This window comes from Pleurodeles waltl, chromosome 10, assembly GCF_031143425.1.
Source record: "Pleurodeles waltl isolate 20211129_DDA chromosome 10, aPleWal1.hap1.20221129, whole genome shotgun sequence".
NCBI lineage: Eukaryota > Metazoa > Chordata > Amphibia > Caudata > Salamandridae > Pleurodeles > Pleurodeles waltl.
In genome coordinates, this window is record NC_090449.1 from 1,064,427,328 (window position 1) to 1,064,447,213 (window position 19,886).

General features: G+C 48.9%; 1 protein-coding gene across 1 annotated transcript; it reads left to right on the forward strand.

The window, feature by feature from the left end:
• The first annotated feature begins 1,746 nt into the window (after positions 1 to 1,746).
• LOC138260855 (vitelline membrane outer layer protein 1 homolog) lies at positions 1,747 to 19,378 on the forward strand. Its single transcript, XM_069209277.1, has 3 exons — positions 1,747 to 1,976; positions 17,477 to 17,583; positions 18,997 to 19,378. Exons 1-3 carry the CDS (start codon positions 1,776 to 1,778, stop codon positions 19,289 to 19,291), a joined length of 603 nt encoding a protein of 200 aa, XP_069065378.1. The 5' UTR covers positions 1,747 to 1,775; the 3' UTR covers positions 19,292 to 19,378.
• The last annotated feature ends 508 nt before the right edge of the window (positions 19,379 to 19,886 follow it).

Sequence of the window (19,886 nt, forward strand, 5' to 3'; positions counted from 1 at the left end):
GCCTCAGTGAGAGCTTTCTGATATTACATCTAACAATATTACACAGTAACCGACATGCTCCTAGAGCAAATTAGACCTAATTGCTTTGCCAATGCTTCTTAGCAGTATCAGATCAATGAGTGAAAAAAGAGATTTTGTTGTGAATAATTATAGCTGAAAATGTTTCAATTCTGAAAATATTAGACAGTGAAATAAGCAATATTAAAGTCTGGAAGTTTGTAGTGGTCTTTGGGGTGTCTAAATCACCCTGCCTTTCCCTGCATGCCACTTTCCTCTGCAGTCTCTCTATTAGATATGGCATTTTCCTACCCACATGTTACTGAAATCCCCCATTTCTATATTCAACACCTCATCTCCTTCCTCTTCAGCACTCTCCTTTCTCTCTCTCCTACATGCACTTTCCTTGCATCGCCTTCACTTCAACAATCCTGTCCATATTTCAGCAGCCATCTACCTCCTTCACACACCTTTGCATAAAATCACAATTAATATTGGCACACATGACCACTGCCCTGTCGATCTGTAGAGAGGCCAAGGATTGAATGAGCATGTATTCCAACATCTTTATCTGAGAAAATGGCACTTGCTTGGCCTCTGCTCCACAGCTGTCAACCATCAGAGGTTTCAATCATCACAGCTGTCAACCATCAGAGCTTTCAATCATTAGAGCTTTCAGTCATCAGAGCTGTGAACCATCAGAGCTTTCAATCATCAGAGCTTTCAATCATCAGAGCTTTGAACCATTAGAGCTTTCAATCATCAGAACGGTCAGTCATGCTGTCAATCATCAGAGCTTTCAGTCATCAGAGCTGTGAACCATCAGAGCTTTCAATCACCTGAGCTTTCAGTCATCAGAGCTGTGAACCACCAGACCTTTCAGTCATCAGAGTTTTGAACCATCAGTACTTTCAATCAAAAGAGCTTTCAGTCATCAAAGTTTTGAACCATCAGAACTTTCAATCATCAGAGGTTTCAATCATCAGAGCTGTCAATCATCTACACTTTCAGTCATCAGAGCTGTCAGTCATCTGAGCTTTCAATCATTAGAGCTTTCAATCATCAGAACTTTCAATCAGAGCTTTCAGTCATCAAAGTGGTTAATCAACATAGCTTTCAACCATCAGAGCTTTCAGTTTTCAGAGCTGTCAATCATCAGAGCTTCCAGTCATCAGACTGTCAATCGTCAGAGCTGTCAATTATTAGAGCTTTCAAACATCAGAGCTTTCAATCAGAGCTTTAAGTATTCAGAGGTGTCAATCATCAGGGCTGTCAACCATGAGAACTTTAAATCATCACAACTTTCAGTCGTCAGAGCTTTCAGTCACCCCAGCTGTCAATCATCAGAGTTTTTAATCATAATATCTGTCAATCATTTGGGCTTTCAGTCACGAAAGCTTTCAGTCATCAGAGCTTTCAGTCATAATTTTTCAACAATTAGAGCTTTCAGTCATCAGAGCTATCAATTATGCCCCGTTATAAACCCACCCCCACAGCCTGCACTCACACAGCCACAGAGAAGCGACTAATTTCACAGTCCGCAGGATACAAGAATAATCTCCGGCATGAAAATAAAACCCTGAGGTGTGGAAACCTTCCCTGCATCCCCACTGCCCCCTAGTGGCCGGCTGGTGTCTGAACCTTCCTCCACAGATGCCAGCGGGACCTGCACCTCCCACACTGTGTGCACAAGGAAGGGGGGCCGGGGCAGGTGTATAAAAGGCCTTGATTCCCAGGGAGGGAAGATTCTGGCCTCCTCTGCCTCTGCCCCTTGGAACATGGTCTGGCTCCTGGGCCTCCTGTGCGCCCTGGCCTTCTGCCTCCAGTCTGCCCATGGCACCGAAATCAGGGCCAATGGCACCTTTCCGGGCAGACAGTACAACAGCATCATCGGTGTGACCAACGGCGGCCCCTGGGGGTCCTGGACCTGGATAGATATGTGCCCGGAGGGGTCCTATGCCAAGGGGTACAGTGTAAAGGTATGGTCTAACGTCCCGGTGGACCTCTGTCACTTCTGATCCACTGGGGTGGAGCCAGTGCTTAATTTGTGCTTGTTGTTTCCGGTGCGGAGCACCGGCACTTATTTTTGAGGGCCGGCGCTTAATTTTCTGCCTCAGGCATTTATTGCGAGCAAAAGACACATTTGGGAAAGAGGGAGGAAGACAAAAACGAAAAAGCGTCACAAATGGAGAGAGCAGAAAGCTGCAAGAGTGAGCGGAAGGGGCAGGGAGTGGCTGTAAATGGATTGAAGAGGCCCGAGATGGCTTCAGGATTACGCTGCCTTACTATTCCGTTTTTGCACATTTAATTGCAGCAGCCGCGTATTTAAAAGGAGGGCTTTGAGCACCGCCACGATTTTATTTACAAATTAAGCACTGGGTGGAGCACTGTGGGTACAGGGAAGGAAGACGTGCTGCATACAGACTTGTTTACACTACTGTACACCTGCCTGACTGTGCTTACATATGCAGGTCCTGTTCTGTCTCACCAGTACTGTACTGCAGTACTGTACATCCAGGAACGGATAAAGTGCGCACACTCAGACTTGTTTACAGTACTGTACACCAGCCTGGCTGTGCTTACATATGGAGGTCCTGTTCTGTCTCACCGGTACTATACTGCAGTACTGTGCATGCAGGAAAGGAAGACGTGCTGCACTCAGACTTGTTTACAGTACTGTACACCAGCCTTACTGTGCTTACATATGCAGAGCCTGTTCTGTCTCACCAGTACTGTACTGCAGTACTGTACATACAGGAACGGATAAAGTGCTGCACTCAGACTTGTTTACAGTACTGTACACCAGCCTGACTGTGCTTACATATGCAGGTACTGTTCTGTCTCACCAGTACTATACCGCAGTACTGTGCATGCAGGAAAGGAAGACGTGCTGCACTCAGACTTGTTTACAGTACTGTACACCAGCCTGACTGTGCTTACATATGCAGGTCCTGTTCTATATCGCCAGTACTATACTGCAGTACTGTGTATGCAGGAAAGGAAGACGTGCTGCACTCAGACTTGTTTACAGTACTGTACACCAGCCTGACTGTGCTTACATATGCAGGTCCTGTTCTATATCGCCAGTACTATACTGCAGTACTGTGTATGCAGGAAAGGAAGACGTGCTGCACTCAGACTTGTTTACAGTACTGTACACCAGCCTGACTGTGCTTACATATGCAGGTCCTGTTCTATATCGCCAGTACTATACTGCAGTACTGTGCATGCAGGAAAGGAAGAAGTGCTGCACTCAGACTTGTTTACAGTACTGTACACCAGCATGACTGTGCTTACATATGCGGGTCCTGTTCTATATCGCCAGTACTATACTGCAGTACTGTGCATACAGGAAAGGAAGAAGTGCGCGCACTGAGGCTTGTTTACAGTATTGTATTGTATTGTAATAGTATTTATATAGCGCTTACTACCCCTGACGAGGCATTGAAGTGCTTTTTGGCAAGTAGCACGCTACTCCGGCACCCAACTAGAATTAGTGATGGATTAGTATTGGGAAATATGAGTACAGTTTTTGTATTATTATGAGTTCATTTGAGCCGTGGATATGAGAGTTTGTTAGTTAGATTGACAGGAGTATTGGAGGGGTGGAGGAGGAAAGAAATCCAGAAGTGTTAATTGGGAGTATATCCCTCATTTACTCATCCCTGGGGCTTGGGATGAGTAAAGTGGGATGGAGGAGGGAAGATTCTGTGGAAGGGTTAGGGAGATCATAGTAGCAGGGTGAGATAAATGAGGGCGAATATAGTAGGGTTGTTTGGGAGGTCATGGTGGTAGTAGTACGTGCCAGTCATCACTGAAGCACAACTAGTACCCTTATGAACTAGGTAATGGAAGAGAGGATGATTAGTCCTGGGGTGGCGGGTAACCAATCAACATTGGGTTCACTCTGAACATTTTAAGAAGTGACTAGATGCTGTATAAATAAAGTTGAACTTTTATTCCACTCAGTTACAACAACCCCTGGCATGTCAGACATTATATCATTGTTCTCTTCTCCTCACCTCTATCATCATTGCAGAATCTTCCACCAACATTCTTAAAAGTCATCCTTAACCAACCTCCACCATCTTACCAGCATTCCTTAACTCTCGTAGAGGTGTACGTTCACATGTTCTGCATACTTTTGCCATCTAGTGTTGGGTCCGGAGTTGTGGAAGTTGTTTTTCTCCTTTGAAGAAGTCTTTCGAGTCACAAGGTAGAGTGACTCATCTCTGCGATATTGCGCATGTGCATCAACTCCACTGTTAGATTGTTTTCCCACAGGCAAGTGAGAAAGAAGTGAAAGGTATGTGTAAGAAAAGGTGTTCTTAGCACTGCCTGGCCCACACTGGCGTGTTGGTGTGCTAAGACAGCCATTCAATAGTCAAGGTGTGTGGTGTAGACCATGAAGCTGCCTTACAAATGTCCGCTAAGGGAAAGTTAAAGGAAGGTCATAGTGGCTCACTTTTTACAATTAGGGTGTGCTGTGGGTGAAACAGGTAAAGGTCTTAGTGTAGCAAGTGTGTATACACTTGTGACTTAATCTGGATGTGCTGGATTTGCATTTAAAGTATGAAGAGCTCTTTCTGCAACAGAATTTGTTTGCGGGAAAAAGACAGGGAGTTCAATGGACCGATTGAGGTGAAAATGTGAAACTACCTTGGGTAGGAGTTTAGGATTAGTGCAAAGAACCACTTTGACTATGTATTTGGAAAAAAGTTTTTTCTAAGGTTAAAGCCTGGAGCGCACTAACTGCTAAGTGAGGTGATGGTGACTAAGAATGCCACCTTCCATGACAAACTGAAGTCGGCATGAGGGAAGAGACTCAAATGGGGAAGCAATGAGTCTAGTGGGAACTAGTGAGAACAATGTTAACGTTTCAGGACTGTGCTGGAGAAACCAGAGGCGGAATATTTCATAAAGGCTTCAGTGGCTGGAATTTTGAGCAGTGAGAGATGCTGTTATTCTGGAGATAGGCAGCCATTGCAGCAAGTAGTGTATAGAAGTGTATGCTACATATGCCTTCTGCAAATGAAGCAGGTAGCAGACAAAGTCTTGCACCGCGGCTTTCAGAGGATCAATTTGTTTGGGTTGCAGTAGCAAACAAAACGCTTCCATTTTGCTTTCTAACAGGTTCTAATGGTAGGTCTGCGGGCTTCCCTGAGAATGCTCATACATTCTGGTGGTAAGCCAAGGTAGCCAAACTATAACCTCAGGAGCCAAATTGCTAGGTTGAGCATTTTTTGCGTCTGGGTGTCTCATCAGGAACTACTGCAAGATCTAGTAGTGTTGTGAACCTAGGCTGACGCACCCAAGTGGGAGCTACAAAAATCATGGTGAGAAGTTTGCCTGAGCTTCCAAACCAGAAATGGAATGAGAGGGAAGGGTGTAATCATGCTCACCAGGCCCCAGCACCTGTGTTCCTTCCCTAAACTGTACCACTGCTTCCACAGTTGGCACACCCCTTACACACAGCCAAGTCCCTTGTAAAAGGCAACAGTGCTATGCGTGCTTCTCATGTGGCCTGGGACCTTTCTCCAGTTGTGCTGCGTGGGCTCCCTTGCGACTCCTGGTTCCTCTTCCAGTGGGTCTCCTGTGGGGGCTGCCTTTTCTTCTGTGGGCTCCTTCTTGCCGAGGGTCCCCATAGGACTGCCCCCCATGGGTTGAGTCCTCCTGGACCTTGCTGGTCCCCAGCAGCTCCACTTTTGCTTCACTGCGACTTCTGCCTTTGCCAATGCTTGTTGATAGCTTTTCCACGCCACTGACAAATGCAATCATCCATCTGGCATGGGACGTCGACTGCATCCTCCAGGAACTCTTCACCGACTCCGGGGCTGCATTGCTGACCATCTCCGTCCCACCGTCGACCAACTCCCGCAACCACAGACAGGTGGGTAGTGGCTCCTACCCCCACTGGACACTCCTGTGACTTCTGGACTTTGCCCCCTTCTTCCACAGGTCTTCCTCTTCAGGAATCCACCGCTGGTTTCTTGCAGTCTTGTCTGGGGGTTGCATTATCTTCTTTTTCGTCCTTTTGGGTGGTTTGGCACTGTGGTACTTACCTTTGTGGTTTCCTAATTCCTCCAGCTCCCCTCTACATATCCCACTTACCAGGAGGTGGGTGAGAGGGGGGGGGGAATTGGGGTTCCTGCATTCGCATTCCATTTTTTTAAGTATATGGTTTGGGTTCCCCCTAGGGTCACTATTGCACTGTTTTCTATTGCTTTCTATTGCTTTCTATGCCTAATTCCAATTATTAGTGTATATATCTAGTGTCCTACTTACCTCCTATTGGAGGGTTGCCTCTAGTATGTTTTGGTAACTGTGTCACTAAAATAAAGTACCTTTATTTTTGTAACACTGAGTGTTTTCTTCCATGTGTGTAATTGCTGTGTGACTATAGCAGTATTGCATGAGCTTTGCATGTCTCCTAGATAAGCCTTGGCTGCTCATCCACAGCTAATCTCTAGAGAGCCTGGCTTCTAGGCACTGCCTACACTACACTGATAGGGCATACCTGGCCCTGGTATAAGGTGTAAGTACCTTAGGTACCCACCACACACACCAGGTCAGCTTCCTACATATGTCCTGCCATCTTCAATTTAGAAAGGGGCTAACATCTTGGCTCTTCAGTGTTACCTTTGTTGCTTAATTACCTCCTTAATTCCTCAGTGCCAAGGCATCATCTTTTGGGTCACAGAGGTAATACACAAATCTTTTTTCTTTATTCATTCATTCAAGTACAATGCCAAAAAAATGGGTTTTTGTAATTCCTATTCGAATTCCACCCCTAACCAATTGTTCAGGCTGCCATCTTGGAAAATCTATGAGGATTGCTTTGTTGCTGGAGCGGAGGGAGGGAGTTTGTATGCAAAGTTAGTAGGCTGAACTCTATGCAACGAAATACTGCTTACGTAGCCTCTGTCTTATAAATAAAATAATTCTAAAATAATTACCTTTATCCCGTGGATGCAAAAGTATGTGTGCTTTATTCTGAAGGGCAAAGACACAACAGTGCAGCTGTCTCGAGGGGATGAAACTTTTTTTTTGGACTGAGCCCACTGAAATACTTATCTCTCAATACAGGGTAGGTACAAGGCAAGAACGTAGAACACTAAAGTGAAACCAGCCAAAAAACATTTAATAGGAGTTGGCTTGCACTAATTAACCAGAAAGTAAAATTTACCAGTCTATTTTGTCTCCCAATAATGTTTTCAGATGTGAAATATCTGTTTTTAAAAAACTAACATGAAAGGCTAGAGTAATGTGAAAATAAAATATGGCACTCACACTTACCAAAAAACGTAGAGCATCGTCTTTTAATATGCCACTTCGATACCTTGATACTCACTACTTGGAGCATCAATGGATGTGTAGTAGTGGTCTAACAGGTAACTCAGTTCCTGGATTTACAGCGGTCTTCATTCAAGACCAAAACAAACGTCTTTAAGGAATTTTTGCAGGCTGGGCCAGCCACATCTCCGCCTCTGCTCATGCTCCCTTTTAACAAACCCCTAACCAATACCTTGATGGGCATTTGGTCAAAGTTCTGTTCCTGCCTAAACAGGCAGGTAGCCAGGCCTCATACCAGCTCCCAGCAATCCTGATGTTCACACTAAACTTCCTACTCCAGGGAGTCTGGTGAGTCAGGCTTCACCCAGCAAGACGAACCCCAATGTATTCCCCATGACTCCTCTGGGTAGGGATAGACCAAGAGGACTGAGTCATCCGGACAACTGTTCTCTTCTCGCCTGGCATTGAGATGTGTCAATGCTGTGGCCTTACTAGGTTTGCCACATGCATGCCCTATAGGACATAACTAGAGAAATTCTGCCATTGGTCCCGGAAGATCTTGGGGTTTCTCTGGCTCAGACAATTGATGATAGACATGACGCTGCCAATGATGTGATTGGTGCTGGCCTGGATACTTCTGATTGCCTGAGAAAGGCGGCTGGCACCAGCATTGTACTCTGTACACATGTGGATGCGCTCCACGGAATCTTCTGGAGATGCACAGGCCTCTCTCATGGATCTGCCCTTTAATGGCTCATAAGGTTTTAGTGAAAAAGCCATTACTGTCTTGGAGCGCATATAGATAGTAGATCCACCTCGTGCTCCCAAAGGCCTGTTGACCCCCGCTAAGCAGATTCCCTCATCTGTTCAGAAAATTCAGAGACCACTCTTGCAAGAGTGTAGGCAAGGAGTCTCCCCAACCAGCATCAGTCACAGGGGATATGGTCTGATAGGTAACGGATGTACTCCAGCCTGACTGTGCTTACATATGCAGGGCCTGTTCTATATCACCAGTACTGTACTGCAGTACTGTACATGCAGGAACGGAGAAAGTGCTGCACTCAGACTTGTTTACAGTACTGTACACCAGCCTGACTGTGCTTGCATATGCAGGGCCTGTTCTGTCTCACCAGTACTGTACTGCAGTACTGTGCATGCAGGAACGGAGAAAGTGCGCACACTCAGACTTGTTTACAGTACTGTACACCAGCCTGACTGTGCTTACATATGCAGGGCCTGTTCTGTCTCACCAGTACTGTACTGCAGTACTGTGCATGCAGGAAAGGAAGACCTGCTGCACTCAGACTTGTTTACAGTACTGTACACCAGCCTGACTGTGCTTACATATGCAGGGCCTGTTCTGTCTCACCAGTACTGTACTGCAGTACTGTACATGCAGGAAAGAAAGACGTGCTGCACTCAGACTTGTTTACAGTACTGTACTCCAGCCTGACTGTGCTTACATATGCAGGGCCTGTTCTGTCTCACCAGTACTGTACTGCAGTACTGTACATGCAGGAACGGAGAAAGTGCTGCACTCAGACTTGTTTACAGTACTGTACACCAGCCTGACTGTGCTTGCATATGCAGGGCCTGTTCTGTCTCGCCAGTACTGTACTGCAGTACTGTGCATGCAGGAACGGAGAAAGTGCGCACACTCAGACTTGTTTACAGTACTGTACACCAGCCTGACTGTGCTTACATATGCAGGTCCTCTTCTGTCTCACCAGTACTATACTGCAGTACTGTGCATGCAGGAAAAGAAAAAGTGCTGCACTCAGACTTGTTTACAGTACTGTACACCAGCCTGACTGTGCTTACATATGCAGGTGCTGTTCTGTCTCACCAGTACTATACTGCAGTACTGTGCATGCAGGAAAGGAAGAAGTGCTGCACTCAGACTTGTTTACAGTACTGTACACCAGCCTGACTGTGCTTACATATGCAGGGCCTGTTCTATATCACCAGTACTATACTGCAGTACTGTGGGTACAGGAAAGGAAGACGTGCTGCACTCAGACTTGTTTACAGAACTGTACACCAGCCTGACTGTGCTTACATATGCAGGTCCTGTTCTGTCTCACCAGTACTCTACTGCAGTACTGTGCATGCAGGAACGGAGAAAGTGCTGCACTCAGACTTGTTTACAGTACTGTACACCAGCCTGACTGTGCTTACATATGCAGGTCCTGTTCTGTCTCACCAGTACTGTACTGCAGTACTGTGCATGCAGGAACAGAGAAAGTGCGCACACTCAGACTTGTTTACAGTACTGTACACCAGCCTGACTGTGCTTACATATGCAGGTCCTGTTCTGTCTCACCAGTACTATACTGCAGTACTGTGCATGCAGGAAAAGAAAAAGTGCTGCACTCAGACTTGTTTACAGTACTGTACACCAGCCTGACTGTGCTTACATATGCAGGTCCTGTTCTGTCTCACCAGTACTGTACTGCAGTACTGTGCATGCAGGAAAGTAAGAAGTGCACACACTCAGACTTGTTTACAGTACTGTACACCAGCCTGGCTGTGCTTACATATGCAGGGCCTGTTCTGTCTCACCAGTACTATACTGCAGTACTGTGCATGCAGGAGCGGATAAAGTGTGCACACTCAGACTTGTTTACAGTACTGTGCACCAGCCTGACTGTGCTTACATATGCAGGGCCTGTTCTGTCTCACCGGTACTATACTGCAGTACTGGGCATGCAGGAGCGGATAAAGTGCGCACACTCAGACTTGTTTACAGTACTGTACACCAGCCTGACTGTGCTTACATATGCAGGTCCTGTTCTGTCTCACCAGTACTGTACTGCAGTACTGTGCATGCAGGAAAGGAAGACGTGCTGCACTCAGACTTGTTTACAGTACTGTACACCAGCCTGACTGTGCTTACATATGCAGGTCCTGTTCTGTCTCACCAGTACTGTACATCCAGGAACGGATAAAGTGCGCACACTCAGACTTGTTTACAGTACTGCACACCAGCCTCACTTTGCACCTCCTGCTTCCATATACAGGACCTCTTCTTTCTGTCTCACCAGTACTGTACTGCAGTACCCTACACTTCGAAGTGGAGGACGTGCTGGCACCGGTGTTTTCAGTCCTGAACTTCAGTCGAACTCTGGGGGTGATTCTGACCGCGGCGGACGGCGGTCGCCGCCCGCCAAGCGGTTCCCGCCGAAAGACCGCTCTGCGGTCAAAAGACTGCGGCGGTCATTCTGGCTTTCCCACTGGGCCGGCGGGCGACCGCCGAAAGTCCGCCCGCCAGCCCAGCGGGAAACACCCTTCCCACGAGGACGCCGGCTCAGAATGGAGCCGACGGAGTGGGAAGGTGTGATGGGTGCAGTTGCACCCGTCGCGAATTTCAGTGTCTGCAAAGCAGACACTGAAATTCTTTGTGGGGCCCTCTTACGGGGGCCCCTGCAGTGCCCATGCCATTGGCATGGGCACTGCAGAGGCCCCCAGGGGCCCGCGGCACCCCCTACCGCCAGGAGAACCGCCAGGAACCGGATGGCGGTAGGGGGTGTCAGAATCCCCATGGCGGCGGAGCGCGCTCCGCTGCCATGGAGGATTCTCAAGGGCAGCGGGAAGTCGGCGGTACACCGCCGACTTTCCGTTTCTGGCCGCGGCTGAACCGTCGCGGTCAGAATGCCCAGCGGTGCACCGCCAGCCTGTTGGCGGTGCTACCGCCGACCTCCGCCATGGCGGTAATTACCGCCAGGGTCAGAATGACCCCCTCTGTCTCCTACTTGAAGTTTCCGTGTTTCTGCCTCACAATGCTTTCTTCCTGCTGATAAGCCTCATTTTCTGTCTTAAAGTGCCAGCTTTCTCCTGGAAAGTGGCACTATTGCTCCCTGGCTCAAGTATTTCTATGGTCTTACTGTTAATTCATTCCGAGAAGCGTCGGTCTTGTCTTTGGCTTAAAGTGCCTGCTTTACTGTGGCAAGTGGTGGTACCAGGGCTCCTCTTCCACCACCGAGTCCTGGTGAGAAGTGCCAGTCTCTGTCGCATAGCGCCTACTTCCTTCTGAGAGCTCCCGACTTCAGCTAAGTGCTGGCACTCCACTCTCGCTCTCCGAGTGCATGTTACCGCTGTAAAGTGCTGGACAGGCTCTGTGCCCTCTCTCGCAGGGTCTGCTTTCTTCCGAGAAGTGCCAGTTCTGCACTTCTGTCTCACAGTGCCTTGCGTGTTCCTAAACATCGCAAATACCGTGCTGTGCCATTCTGTGTCATCCGCTGAGCTGGTACGGTCTCCGGTACTTGCTTCCTGACAGCACCTTACCACGCTGCTCACTTCCGGGCAGTGCCAGTACTGCACTTTGTTTATTTATATCCTAATCTTCCTGTTTTATGACTAGAAGTGTCTGTACGGTGCTCTCAGAAGCTCTCTTCCATGGGACACCTGTCAGTACTGGCTAAATGGCGGTGCTATGGAGGGGTGTTCAGTACAGGCAGGACAGCCCTGCTCAGGAGTGAGGTACAGCTTCCTAAGAAGTACAACAGACCTGCTCGGTAGTGAGGTACAGCCTCCTTATAGGTACCGCAACCCTGCTCATGGGAGGGGGAATTTCCAATAAAGGTACATCAGCCCTGCTCAGGAGTGAGTTACAGCCTCCTTAGAGGTACAGCAGCCCTGCTCAGGAGTGAGATACAGTCCCATTAGAGGTACAGTAGTCCTGCTCAGGAATGAGGTACAGCTTCCTTAGAGGTACAGCAGCCTTGCTCAGGAGTGAGGTACAGCCTCCCTAGAGGTATAGCAGCCGTGGTCAGGGGGGAGGTACAGCAGCCCTGCTCGGTACTGAGGCCCAGCCTCCTTAGAGGTACACTACCTCTACTCAGGAGTGAGGTACAGCCTCCTTAGAGGTACACTACCGCTGCTCCAGAGTGAGGTACAGCCTCCTTAGAGGTACAGCAGCCTTGCTCAGGAGTTAGGTACAGCCTCCTTAGAGGTACAGCAGCCCTGCCCATAAGGGGGGTACGGTCCATTAGAAGTACAGCAGCCCTCCTAATCAGTGAGGTTCAGCCCCATTAGAGGTACCTCAGCCCTGCTCAGGAATGAGGTACAGCCTCCTTAGAGGTACAGCAGCCCTGCTCAATATGGAGGTACATCAGTCCTGCTTAGGAGTGAGGTAGAGCCTCCTTAGAGGTACAGCAGCCCTGCTTAGGCGATAGGTAAGCTCCATTAAAAGTACAGCAGCCCTGCTCAGGAGTGAGGTACAGCTTCCTTAGAAGTACAGCAGACCCAGCCCTGCTCAGGAGTGAGCTACAGCCTCCTTAGAGGTAAAACAGCCCTGCTCAGGAGAGAGGTAAGCTCCATTAAAGTTACAGCCGCCCTACTCAGAAGGGAGGTACAGCCCCATGAGAGGTACAGCAGCCCTGCTCAGGGGTGGAGGTTCAGCCCATTAGAGGTACAGCATCCTTGCTAAGGAGTGAGGTACAGTAGCCCTCCTCAGAAGGGAGGTACAACCTCCTTACAGCTACATCAGCCCTTCGGAGGAATGAGGTACAGCCTCCTTAGAACTACAGCAGCCCTAGTCAGGGGGGAGGTACAGCCTCCTCAGACGTACAGCAGCCCTACTCAGGAGTGAGGTACAGCCTCCTTAGAGGTTCAGTAGTCCTGCCCAGGAGTGAGGTATAGCCTCCTTAGAGCTACAGCAGCCGTGCTCGGGAGGGAGGTATGGCCTATTAGAGGTACAGCAGCCCTGCTCAGGAGGGAGGTACAGCCTCCTTAGAGGTACAGAAGCCCTGCTCAGGAGGGAGGCACAGACTCATTAAAGGTAAAGCAGCCCTACTCAGGAGTGAGGTATAACTCCATTAGAAGTTCAGCAGCCCTGCTCAAGAGTGAGGTACAGCTCCATTAGAGGTACAGAATCCCTGCTTCGGAGTGAGGTACAGCTCCATTAAAGGTACAGCAGCCCTGCTGAGAAGGGAGGTACAGACCCATGAGAGCTACAACAGCCCTGCACAGGAGTGAGGTACAGTTCCATGAGAGTTACAGCAACCTTGCTTAGGAGTGAGGTACAGCAGCCCTGCTGAGAAGGGAGGTAAAGACCCATTAGAGGTACAGCAGCCCTGCTCAGGACGGAGGTACAGCTCCATGAGAGGTACAGCAACGCTGCTCACGACTGACATACAGCCAAAAGAGTAGTACAGCAGCCCTGCTCTGGAGTGAGGTACAGCTCCACTAGAGGTACAGCAGCCCTACTTAGGAGTGGGGTACAACTCCATTTGAGGTATAGCGGCCCTGCTGAGATGGGAGGTACCGCCCCTAAGAGGTACAGCAGCCCTGTACAGGGGGAGGTACAGCCTCCTTAGAGGTACAACAACCATGCTCTGGGGGGAGGTAGGGCCTGTTAGGGGTGCAGCAGTCCTGCTCAGGAGTGAGGTACAGTATTTTTAGAGGTACTGCAGCCCTGCTTAGGAGTGAGGTGCAGCTTCCTTCAAGTTACAGCAGCCCTGTTCAGGAGGGAGGTACATCAGCCATGCTCAGGAGTGAGGTACAGCCTACTTAGAGGAACAGCAGCCCTGCTCAGGAGGGAGTTGCAGCCTCCTTTGAGGTACATCAGCCATGCTCAGGAGGGAGGTACAGCCTCTTTTGAGGTACAGCAGCCCTGCTCAGGGTGAGGTACAGCCACCTTTAAAGTACAGCAGCCCGCTCAGGAGGGAGGTACAGCCTCCTAAGAGGTACATCAGCCATGCTCAGGAGTGAGGTACAGCCTTCTTAGAGGTACAGCAGCCCTGCTCAGGAGGGAGGTACAGCCTCCTTCGAGGTACATGAGCCATGCTCAGGAGGGAGGTACAGCCTCTTTTGAGGTACGGCAGCCCTGCTCAGGGTGAGGTACAGCCACCTTTAAGGTACCGCAGCTCTGCTCAGGAGGGGGGTACAGCCACCTTATAGGTACAGCAGCCCTGCTCAGGAGGACGTTACAGCCTCCTGAGAGGTACAGGAGCCATGCTCAATATGGAGGTACACCTCCATTAGAGGTACAGCAGCCCTGTCAAGAGTGAGGTACAATTCCTGTTCAGGAGGGAGGTATAGCCTCCTTGGAGTTACAGCAGCCCTACTCAGGAGTGAGGTACAGCCTCCTTGGAAATACAGCAGCCCTGCTCAGGAGTGAGGTACAGCCTCCTTAGAGGTACAGCAGCCCTGCTCAGGAGGAAGGTAAGCCCATTAGAAGTACAGCAACCCTGTTCAGGAGGGAGGTATAGCCTCCTTAGAGGTACATCATCCCTACTCAGTAGTGAGGTACAGCCTCCTTAGAAATACAGCAGCCCTGCTCAGGAGTGAGGTGCAGCCTCGTTAGAGATACAGCAGCCCTGCTCAGGAGGGAGGTACAGCCTCATTAGAGGTACAGCAGCCCTGCTCAGTACGGGGGTACAGCTCCATGAGAGGTACAGAAGCACTGCTCAGGAGTGAGGTACAGCCAAAAGAGAGGTACAGCAGCCCTGCGCAGGGGCGAGGTACAGCCTCCTAAGAGGTACAGCAGCCCTGCTCAGGGTTGGGGTACAGCCACCTTAGAGGTATAGCAGCCCTGCTCAGAAAGGAGGTACAGCCTCCCTAGAGGTACAGCAGCCCTGCTCAGGAGGGAGGTAGAGCCCCATGAGAGGTACAGGAGCCATACTCGATATGAAGGTACAGCTCCATTAGAGGTACAGCAGCCCTGCTCAGGAGTGAGGTACAGCCTCCTTAGAGGTACTGCCACCCAGCTCAGGAGTGAGGTACAGCCTCCTTAAAGATACAGCAGCCCTGCTCAGGAGTGAGGTACAGCCTCCTTAGAGGCACAGCAGCCCTGCTCAGGGTTGGGGTACAGCCACCTTAGAGGTATAGCAGCCCTGCTCAGAAAGGAGGTAGAGCCTCCCTAGAGGTACAGCAGCCCTGATCAGGAGGGAGGTAGAGCCCCATGAGAGGTACAGGAGCCACACTCGATATGGAGGTACAGCTCCATTAGAGGTACAACAGCTCTGCTAAGGAGGGAGAGAGGTACAGCCTCCTTAGAGATACTGCAGCCCTGTTCGATATGGAAGTACAGCCCTGTTAGAGGTACAGGAGCCCTGCTCATTAGGAGGTACAGCAGCCCTTCCCAGAAGTGAGGTACAGCCTCCTTAACGGTACAATAGCCCTCCTCAGGAGATTGGAAAGCACCATTAAAGGTACAGCAGCCCTGCTCAGGAGGGAGGAGAAGCCCCATAATAGGTACAGCAGCCCGCTCAGGAGTGAGGTTAGCTCCATTAATGTTACTGCAGCCCTGCTCAGGAGGGAGTTACAGCCCCATGAGTGGTACAGGAGCCATGCTCAATATGGAGGTACAGCTCCATTAGAGGTACAGCAGCCTTCCTAAGGAGGGGGGTACGGCCCATTAGAGGTACAGCAGCCCTGCTTAGGAGTGGGGTACAGCTCCATTTGAGGTATAGCAGCCCTGCTGAGATGGGGTACAGCCCCTTAAGAGGTACAGCAGCCCTGTTCAGGGGGAGATACAGCCTCCTTAGAGGTACAGCAGCCCTGCTCAGGAGGAGGGTACAGCTCATTAGAGATACAGCAGCCCTGCTCAGGAGTGAGGTACAGCCTCCTTAGAGGTACTGCCACCCTGCTCAGGAGTGAGGTGCAGCCCAATTAGAGGTACAGCAGTCCTGCTCAGGAGTGAGGTGCAGCTTTCTTAGAGGTACAGCAACCCTGTTCAGGAGGGAGGTATAGCATCCTTAGAGGTACAGCAGCCATACTCATGAGTGAGGTACAGCTTTCTTAGAGATACAACAGCCCTGCTCAGTAGTGAGGTACAGCCACCTTAGAGGTATAGCAGCCCTGCTCAGGAGGGAGGTACAGCCTCCTTAGAGATAGAGCATCCCTTCTCAAGAGGGAGTTACAGCCCCATGAGAGGTACAGGAGCCATGCTCACTGTGGATGTACAGCTCCATTAGAGGTACAGCATCCTTCCTAAGGAGGGGGGTATGGCCCATTAGATGTACAGCAGACCTGCTCAGAAGGGAGTACTGCTCCATTAAAGGTACAGCAGCCCTGCTCAGGAGTAAGGTACATCCTTCTTAGAGGTACAGCAGCTCTGCTCAGGAGAGAGCTAAGCTCCAGTAAAGGTATGCAGCCCTGCTCATGAGTGAGGTACAGCCCCCTTAGAGGTACAGCAGCCCTGCTCAGGAGTGAGGTACAGCCTCCTTAGAGGTGCAGCAACCCTGCTCAGGAGAGAGATGAGCTTATTTAAAGGTACAGCAGCCCTGCTTAGGATGGAGGTACAGCTCCATAAGAGGTACAGCAGCCCTGCTCAGCAGTAAGGTAAGCTCTATTAGAGGTACAGCAGCACTACTCAGGAGGGAGCACAGCTTCATTAGAAGTATAGCAGCCCCGCTCAGGAGTGAAGTAGAGCTTCACTAGAGGTACAGCAGCCCTGCTCGGGAGTGATGCACAGCTCCTTTAGAGATAAAACAGCCCTGCTCAGGAGGGAGGTACTACCCCATGAGAGGTACAGCAATATTGCTCAGGAGGAAGTACAGCTCCATTAGAGGTTCATATGCCCTGCTGAGGATGAAGGTACAGTGTCATTAAAGGTACAGCAGCCATGCTCAGGAGTGAGCTGTAGGTACACCAGAGGTACAACACCCCTGCTCGGGAGGTCAGTTGCAGCCGCATAAGAGGTACAGCAGCCCTCGTCAGGAGGGAGGTGCAGTCCATTAGAGGTACAACACCCCTGCTCGGGAGGTCAGTTGCAGCCACATAAGAGGTACAGCAGTACTGCTAGGAGGGAGGTGCAGTCCATTAGAGGTACAACAGCCCTGCTCGGGTGGTCAGTTGCAGCCCCATAAGAGGTACAGCAGCCCTCGTCAGGAGGGAGGTACAGCTCCGTCAGAGCTACAGCAGTACTGCTCAGGAGGTCAGTTGCAGACCCATAAGAGGTACAGCAGTACTGCTCAGGAGGGATGTACAGTCCATTAGAGGTACAGCAGCCCTGCTCGGGCGGTCAGTTACAGACCCATAAGACATACAGCAGCAGTACAGCCCCAGTAAAGGCACAACATCCCTACTGCTGAGTTGTGCACTGTTCCCCTGCATGGGCTCCATGCTTTCCATTCTTGTTTCCAGGGCAACCAGCAGTCACCCTGTGTGCACTCCTTGGTGTGCCCTGGTCTGTGCAATGCAACACGAACAGTGATGGTGTATTGGTGTTCCTTTATTTCAGGTGGGGAAGCACGTCGGCGCAGGTGACGACACCAGCCTTAATGGGATCCGACTCTACTGCACAAGTCAGAAGGGTGTGGCCTACACCATTGAGTCTTCTGTTGGAGAGTAAGTCTCTTCTCATACCTCAAAGTAGGTCTGCAAGGATGGAATAAAGCTCTATGGTTGAAGGAACTCTACTAGGATGAAATACATACCCACTAATGAAGTAAGCCACTCAGGTTAAGTAAGCTGAGGTCTCCTCTGACAAGTTGAGTCCTTTTGTAAGTAGTAAGAACCTTCAGCTAAGGTCTTTTAAGTTGATGTAAGCGCCTTCGACTGACATCTGCTATGTTTAAGTAAATCACCTCTTCTTAAGTCTGTTTCTTTAGTGGAAGCCATCTTGATTGAAAGATGCACCCTCAGCTGTTGTAATTCTCAAATATTCATGAAGAATAAGTTGAGGTGAGTCCTCAATAGGTTGCCTCTGTTAAAATAAGTCCCTTAAGTTAAATAAGTCTCCTCGGTTTGACTAACGTCATGGTGGTTGAAGTTAGCTGTTTGAGTAGAAGACCTTGTGGAAGAAGTAAATTGTTTCATTTGATGCAAGTTTCTTCAGATGAAGTCATCTCGGTTGAAGTAGATCAGTTCTGGCAAGACTCTTCAGTCGAACGTAACTCACCTTTGCGGAAGATAGTCATTTCAGTAGAAGGCCTCTTGGTTTAAGTAAGTTCCTTCTATTCAACCCCACCTTGGAAAGGTACTTTATGAACAAATTCCACAGTTTTGTCAGCACTCATTTTATTGGAAATGTTGCAGTTATAATATGAATCATGTCATAGAAAATGTCATTACTGATGTCATATGTGGGGTAAGTAGCAGTGCATGGCGAGGGCGCGAGTTATAGTTACCTTGCAGCACAAGTTATAGTTACCTTAGGTCACGAGTGAAAAAACTCTTACTATATCAGCTCAATTTCTAAGGTTTCGTGCAAGTAAATCCAGAACTATAACATCCCTGTAACCTTTGGTTTTTTAGTTAATTTCTAAGGTTTTTTTAAAATTCTATTTTCTAACTATAACGTCCCTGTAATCTTGAGTTCTTTCAGTGAATATACATACTAAATACCATTTATTCACGGTGACAAGTAGTGTTAATAATAGAAATTTAATATTTTATAGAAAATACAAAAAAGGGGAAAAGAAAAAGGACATGGAGTGTAAATTGGCTATAAAACATGCTGTATTCTACCTACTGTTAATTATGAGTTGATAACACAAAAAACATTAAATTTATTTGAAAATGTAAGGTATGTAGATAAATAAAATATTGAAGTAACAGCAGGCGATAGAGAATACTATTAGAAATCGTCAAGGCGTAAACGTCCTTGTTGCGCATGATGTGTTGTAAAATGTTCTTTGTTTCATAAGTCCAGATGTGCTCTGCTCTGATCCAGATGCTCTATGCTTGTGATCCTTGGAATACTGTTCTGAACCCCACATGAAGACCTCCCATGAAATCTTCTCTTCTGCTCCTCTCCAGGTTTGGCGACTGGTCGCCGGTGACTTGGTGTCCAGCTGGAAACTTGAAATCCTTCCAGTTAAAGGTGGAGGAGGACCAGGGCGCCCTGAACGATACCGCCGCCAACAACATCAAGTTCCGTAGTACCGCAGGCGCCATTATTGAGGGGCCGGGTGGAGACTTTGGCCAGTATGGTGGCTGGAGCAGCAACTGTGCAATTGGTGGCATCTGTGGCATAGAAACCAAGGTGGAGCCTTATGGTGGGGCCTTCATGGACGACACATCCCTCAATGATGTGCGCCTCTATTGCTGCTAATAAACCTCAGTGTGATGTGTCGAGATTTGTAAAGGACAGATCTGATAGATCTAGTCTTTGGAGTGTAGCAATGCGCAATATATAACACTACACATCTACTTACATTACTTGTCCTCCTTTCAACCAAAGGCCACAGTGGTTCTCAAAGCCCACACAAACGCACACACAAACGCACACACACACACACACATATGATCTCAGACAAACATGACAATAAGTCCATTTTGCTATGCTTGCAAAGGGTGATGTCAATACCTGGGATTTGACTTGGGTTGATGTGCAGTCCCTTAACCCAGTGGACTCTCAGAACGAAAGGGTCCACTGGGTTCAATGGTACCCTGTAATGAGCAAATGATAATGAATTTTATAACTTATCAGTCTAGTAGGGTATTAAATCAAAGCATAAAACACTGCACACAGTCTACACACTTACAGCCTGACACATGAGAAGGCCTTCTGGCCTCGCTACAGAGTTAGAAAGGGCTGGGGGACTCACAAGATCCCAACTGGTGCCAATCTGACAAGTTGATTTTGAATGTTCTGCAAGCCAAGTATAGTCTACACCCAAGCCTAAATGTAAAACATGCAGATGTCT

Bases quoted from the DNA above. Each gene is read 5' to 3' on its own strand.
- LOC138260855 (XM_069209277.1), top strand. From the start codon at position 1,776: ATGGTCTGGCTCCTGGGCCTCCTGTGCGCCCTGGCCTTCTGCCTCCAG. The intron at 1,977-17,476 runs GTATGGTCTAAC...CCTTTATTTCAG, and splicing joins CCAAGGGGTACAGTGTAAAG to GTGGGGAAGCACGTCGGCGC. The intron at 17,584-18,996 runs GTAAGTCTCTTC...GCTCCTCTCCAG, and splicing joins ATTGAGTCTTCTGTTGGAGA to GTTTGGCGACTGGTCGCCGG.